Here is a 6718-nt window from a genome sequence, read left to right on the forward strand (position 1 = left end):
TTCTTGGCGGCGCTCTTCCTACTCTCTGGACTAGAAGGTCTGATTATACGTTCGTTCAAATGTTCTGACGAGGAGTTCCAACTATCATCAAGAGATCGCCCAGTCTTGGACTCGGTGTTAGCCTGTCAAAGTCAAAATCTACCGTAGATCCATAATCACTGTCTTCATCTTGCATGGAGAACGCTCCTTTTGTGGATCTGTTCAAACTTGTTTCGTCATCAATGGTAATCTGAAACGCCGAGAGAGGTCGTCTGGAATTGGATTCCTTGAAAAGTCCCCACTTTTCATTCCCAGCAGATTTAGGACCGTCTTTTCTGTACTTCTTAGCAGCTTGGTTGTTATCATAAACACCATCGAACTGAGTAGCCTTGTTGTGTTTGACACTGTTTCTTGGAGTTTCTGGTGATACTTCCAGGACAGGCTTGGCTCTGCTTTTCCTGAATATTTGTACCAGTAACAAGCTCGGTGGAAACACGACAAGACTACTGACCACAGATACGTACAACTCCTTCAATGAAAACTCCAAAGGACCTGTCAATGTCAATAATACAAATCATTCAAATCAAATGAATTCTATATGTGTCTGCATTTCTAAAGAGGAGAATATTTTGTCACGGTTACTGTAACCGTGGTTTTGTGTATTTTCTGGTATGTTCTTAGGCGACATTCATTTCTGTCAGGCTAGGGATTAAGGCCCACATCCCGCCATGCTTCGTATATTGTTTTTAAAAGTTTTTGTAATATTTTTTACGGTTTAAGGTTCCGTTGTGGAATTAGGGGCATGCTTTAAGTGTCAGACAGAAATCTGATTTCTTTGTCTGACAGAAAGCTGATCTCTTTGTCTGACAAACAATGTTAACATATATACATATAAGGTTTCGCTTCAGATAAGTGAACACTCATCCACTTCAGTGCTACTCCAGAAATTTGTTGACAACAATACTCGTGGTACTGCGAATAGTAACACGTATGCAAAAGACACAATTTTCTCTAGACTGACTCATCGTCAGTTGAAGGTATAAGATTTTAATGTTCTGTCTAAAAATACAGTTTTTTGTTCTACTCCAGAAACCATTTCGAAATGACTTGTTTTCAACTGCGTGTAATGTACAATATTATATACACCAGTGTGGTGATGGCAAAGATGCCGCGATCTGATTGGTCGAGACGTGAAAATAACACAGATATATTCGCAGTGTAGTACACTCAGAACACGAGAGAGCTGTCATTTACATCTATATGTAAATCCCCTTTTATCTGTTCACGTCAGAATGTCAATATACTGTTATAATATTACAGCAATAACATCTCAGCAACAATTGCAACATTCGAGTTAGATCAATTCACTCCATTCATGCACTAGCTGTCGTCCGTGCACGTTATGTTGTGAACTGGTCAAAACCTCATTGTATATCCGTTGCCTGGATCCTTTATTGCTGAACTATTGTTGACAACAATATTTTGGCCTGGATAGAATTTCATTTTTGACAATACCATTGCATACTTTACAGGATATGTTTTGTTTTGCAAGGCTTTTGGTTTGTATTTCAATAAACTGCAGGAAGAAGATGACAACATCTTTGTTTTCCAGAACAAAATGATGGTGACAGAATTATTAAAAGTTTTGAGTTATTGTTCTTTCAATTTTATAGGAATGACGGTTGTAGCCTTACCAAGGCTAAATAATTTATCACTTTGGTTGGTTTTCTCATCATCTGTACGGAAGAACATACAGCTGGCAATCATTGTGAGATACAGCAGTGAAAGACAGCAGGACAATCGTTGAACACGGGTGAAGTTACTTCGGTTTGGTCGAGACATTACAGAAAACCAAAGATGTCCGTCTGTGAACTCTTTCCTCGTCGTAAACGAGAAGAGTTGACTGAACCGAACCATGTCTTCGTCTGTCGCAGCAGGTAGGAATCGTTCAACTCGTCCGTCGCCTTTCTCCACAGCAAGCCATTTATCACACAAAAATGTATACCTGAAATATAGTTGATAAACGTTTAGAAATAAACAGTCACCAGAAGTAATACTGAATTGTATGTATGGTTAATTGCCCTGTAAACATTAAACACACTGAAATCTAAAAAGGGAAACTCGAGTTGACAAATAATATTATAAAATCATTCAGCCGCCGACCAAGCCAACAATTCCCGATCAATAATCAAGAGATCGATCGATCAATCAATCAATCAAAGAATATATCTATCAATAAACGGATCACTCGATTATATACAAATCAAACTATTTATTAGTATTGACATTTTTCTATCAGACAATAGGAAATGTTTCCATTTATAAATATTGATAACATTGATGATATATCCACATAACATACATATTTTCGAATGTGTAACGTTTAGTTAGGCAAAAATATAACGCCGCAAAGGTATTCATATAATGATTTTTTAATATCAACTGTTTATTCTACTTTCATAGGATCAATTATTTTCGTCTCCATCACAAGCACTCGTAGAGACTTCGAAATTTATTAAACATTCACAGGTAGGAAAAGTTTGCCAAGTTTACATTTGAAAATTGAATCATTGGATTTTATTAAGGGTGTTTACAAACTCGAATATTAAGACAAGAGTCTTCATGAAATGCACACGGAAGCCAAAATCATGACAAGTGACCCCGGACTATATACTACAAGTATTAATTTCCTTTTATAATATCAATCTAGTGTTATCCAATGAAGACAATACCCGGATTCAGTCTAAAACGTCTCTCCGGAATTCAGTCTGGAATTTCTATTTACTGGCTCATTAAACACAGCTGTTTATTCCAGTGTACTAATTTGTTGCGTCGTTTATTCATTGTTCCCTCCAGCTTCAGCGTTTCTCTGACATTTACGACTTTTGTATTTAAGTAATCAATCTATCTAATGTTGGTGTTCTGGTGGAACGATCATTAACCTTTCATGAACTGTACATGTGTTCTTGCGCCGTCTCTGTATCTTTCAGAAAGATTGTCTGTAGATACATGATGCACATCAAATGATTTTAGAGACATGTCGTCTCTTAATGCCAGTAACTGTCTCTCAACTTTCATCAGCCAACATAGAAACCAGACATACTGTGACTATTAATATATTCTATATTATACATACATAAAATATTCTTTTAAATTTCTGTCCGACACAATGCTCTCCCAAAGAATAAAGGTATTTTGAAGATACTGACACAGCAAATATAGAAATAACTACTTTACGCTATTTGAAGCGGAATTTCTTCGGTTAGGGTATTTATCTATGGTCATTGGTCAACATACCTGTCTGTAGTCTGGATATCAACAACTTCAACTCGACTTAAAAACCATGATGCATTTTTCCCATGTCCAGAGTTATCATGCCAAATGCGTAGAGATCTGAGCCGACCTAGGGGACCCTGACACGCTAAGATGAACTTGCTGATGCTCCCCTTTTCAAAGAGCTGTAAGAATGACACACATACTCGGGGTTGATTTTTGAGATTGCACGTGACTCTGATAACCTCAGCTGGGAAGGAAGTGCTACCAAGATTATCAGTGAATAGAATAATGCGGTTGTCATGGTAATCTATGAAGCTATAAAATATATGTCATGTTAAGTACACTTAATCACATATGACAAAGGTCATTATTAATGTGCATGAAATATTTTCCTGTACTTGTTACTAAAATATCATCAGCAAATTATCAAATACTTTAAATATAATTCTATATGGTGAACATTATGACATCGAAGTTATCAAATTTCATAAAAAATTCCCTGCAACATAATTATATGCACATGTATATACATACAGAACATGTCCACTTTCCTTTGCAGACAAAAACGGCAAACAAATATATGCGATTATTACTGCCATTCTAAATAAGTTACAGTTCTTGATTTGCTTTCTGTTAGCTTTTCTCGTCAAAATGCGAATTCATATTCTCCACAAGGTAACCTGACATATTCGACTCACCATTTCTCTGCATCTCTCTGCATCTTCAAGATTTCTGACTCCAGAGTTCATGATGCTGCCGAATAAAGTACACGATATCTTCGACCTAGTGCCAGAACCTATCTTAGTACCCGTGTATACGTTGACTTGATAATAATAGTGGTGATCAGGGTCATTGTCGGCGAGTGGAAGAACTCCCCACTGTACAAATCAAATACATAACAGTAAGCGTCATTCAGAGGATGGCAGTGAAACTGGTAATATCGTGTAAGTCGTACGTTGGCTTAAAAATTGTGTAACTCTGTATCTTCATTGAACTCTTATTTTGTACAATTACTCGTCAAATTCGAGAGATTAAAATATTTAGAAATGATAAAGGCTCACAGCATGAACTTTGGTACATGTATATTTCGAATTTATTTGCAATTCTTTGTTAGGATTTATGTGACAAAATAAGAAGAGTTTGTCGACTGTGACTTCAATTTTTACGTTGAACACATCTATAGAGAAAGAGCCGATGAGGTGTCCAAGGTATACTTTTGACATTTGTTTTTGTGTTGTAGTCGTTTTTTCTTTCTGGTGAAATAAATTTGATGATTGATTGAAGGAAATAACTGTTTCATGTGCGTTCATATACTGAATAAGATCTCATCGAAAATCGTGTCTACATTTTAATATGACAACCTAATGTAATTCTTTATTGTTTTCGATTGTTTGCTCACTCTTTACAAATCGGAATGTAGAAGATAACAATACACGATGTTAACGTTTTGTGTGCTATGCTCACCTTAACCAAATCTTTCTTGTCCGCTCTTCTGCAGAAGTATACTCCGACCAAGTATAGACCGAAGATGACAAATATCGTCGAAAATACAGAAGCGTTCTCACCGAGGTTGGCGAATTTCTGGAACACAGTACCGAAGTCGATGCTGTTTGGTGGTACGAAGAAATCTGTTGCGAACGAGGTGAGATGGTTGCACCCACATACGGTAGTTGTAGTGCTTGACCACTCCAATGGCTGATAAATGAAATTCAAGTCTGCAAACGTCATTATGTTATAGACGCAATAATTATTGTTTGCAAAAAACTTCTAGATCCTATAAACTTGGCTTAAAGACAGGCATTTATGGTAAGTAAAGCTATAGTGTTCCCAAATGAGCGACTAAAGCGTTCATAAATGTCAAATTGTTAGGCCTACAATTTATTCGCCATGAATACATACAGCGCGTCAATCGCACACTTTAATCCGCACTGATTTTTTCCTATTCATCGATCAGTTAGTTGTCGATAACTAGCTATGACGTATTTGAAGCTATACAAACGATTCATCCATGCACACTACATGCATACTTTCTAACCTGACAGCCTTCTTTGCTCCATTTGTCCACTTTATCATCCCAGTATTTACAGCTGACTGTCGTAATTTGCAAGGAAAAGTCAGGTAAAGTTATATTTCGCCGTTCTTCTGTGAAAATAAGATAGGATTGTGTTTGTCAATTCTACCAGCTCTCTTTTACTCCCTGGAATTCAGAAAGCAACCTGACCTTACGCAATTTTGAGAGTTCTGTTATCTTTAATCGTTTTAAATTTAAAACAAGTCCACCGTGTCTAACGACATGTACAGTCTTGAAAATGGAATGACCAATGTTTCAAGTTCTTGAATTGGAAGTTATTTGAATTGGAAGATATTTGAATTGGAAGATATTTGGGAAATAAGTTCAATGACTGCTTAGGGTATGACTAACAAAATCTTGACAATTTGAAAACGTTAAAGAGCCATTACAATTTTCACCCGTGACAAGATGACTTTATGCCGGTAGGCCCAGAGTACATTGTGAAAAAGGGAATATATCCGACAGGACCATTCACCTTTAGCGAGGAAGAATATCAATTTTACAACTGTGCTTTGGCGAGGAAGAATATCAATTTTACAACTGGTTCAGTATTGGCGGAAAAAGCGCAGAACTGTGAGGATCGTTAGCATACGGATATTTTCAAAGAGGGGAAATACAGTTTATCCCATTTTATATGATGTCTGTAGTTATTGGAAAATATATCTTACCTTGTGTCGTTGGCGGTTCATCTGTGATATCACTTTCATTTCCGGTGACTGTAGAATTCCAACATGGTAGTCTCCGCTTTGATTGATCATGGATGCTGGAATGAACACGGTATAGTTCCACTGTTCTCTCAACGATTCATCGCCGACATCGTCTGGAATTTCGCCGAAATCATCTCTCGGCAGTTGCTGAGACATATTGAATTCTTGTCTGGTTGGACTGTACATGTATCGAAGATAGACTGTGTAGTTCAATGCCCCTGTTCTGTTTTGATTTTCTATTGGTCTCACTGTGATTCTGATGGCCGTGTTGTTTTCAGAATCTGAATGTGTATACAACGATAATATTGAGTCGATTTTACCAGAAATTATTGTATAATAATACTGCTCCAAAGATATCCAACTTTTAGAGATTTAATCATCTATGTTTGGTAAGAACTCAGTTGTAGCGTAGTTAAAATAAGACAAATAACCTAGCCAATGATTTTATGAATTTGCCATCAATTCAAAGGCTGATTTCTTCTTATCATTGGGACTGTGTAAAATGATAAAATGCTGACGATGTGAAATCGCCCTCTTTCCGCCACACAGAACACGATAGAGCTTAAATATACAAGCCAACGTTTTATCTAAGAATTTATAACAAATATCTTCTCAATAAAGGCCAGTAATGAACGAAATAATTGGACGTATATCAAGCTGAACAATGTAGTTCAAATATTTCTAG

The 6718-nt window shown here is 36.7% G+C and overlaps 1 protein-coding gene across 1 annotated transcript; it reads right to left on the reverse strand.

Moving 5' to 3' along the window:
• Positions 1 to 55: 55 nt before the first annotated feature.
• On the reverse strand, positions 56 to 6306 carry LOC139126186 (polycystin-1-like protein 2). Its single transcript, XM_070692234.1, has 7 exons — positions 5995 to 6306; positions 5291 to 5397; positions 4720 to 4950; positions 3954 to 4133; positions 3277 to 3437; positions 1674 to 1984; positions 56 to 531 (listed from the first exon to the last, which is right to left on the reverse strand). The coding sequence occupies exons 4-7, from the start codon at positions 4002 to 4004 to the stop codon at positions 56 to 58; spliced, it is 999 nt and encodes a 332-aa protein (XP_070548335.1). The 5' UTR covers positions 4005 to 4133; positions 4720 to 4950; positions 5291 to 5397; positions 5995 to 6306.
• Positions 6307 to 6718: the final 412 nt, after the last annotated feature.

Source organism: Ptychodera flava, assembly GCF_041260155.1.
Source record: "Ptychodera flava strain L36383 chromosome 3 unlocalized genomic scaffold, AS_Pfla_20210202 Scaffold_27__1_contigs__length_13241970_pilon, whole genome shotgun sequence".
In the NCBI taxonomy this organism is placed as follows: Eukaryota; Metazoa; Hemichordata; class Enteropneusta; family Ptychoderidae; genus Ptychodera; species Ptychodera flava.

What these genes read in the sequence shown, in the direction of transcription:
- LOC139126186 (XM_070692234.1), bottom strand. Translation starts at nt 4,004, where the DNA reads ATGAACTCTGGAGTCAGAAATCTTGAAGATGCAGAGAGATGCAGAGAA. An exon ending in CAGAGAGATGCAGAGAAATG is followed by an intron (nt 3,438 to 3,953) that starts GTGAGTCGAATA and finishes TCATTCTTACAG; the next exon opens with CTCTTTGAAAAGGGGAGCAT. An exon ending in TGATAAATTATTTAGCCTTG is followed by an intron (nt 532 to 1,673) that starts GTAAGGCTACAA and finishes TGACATTGACAG; the next exon opens with GTCCTTTGGAGTTTTCATTG.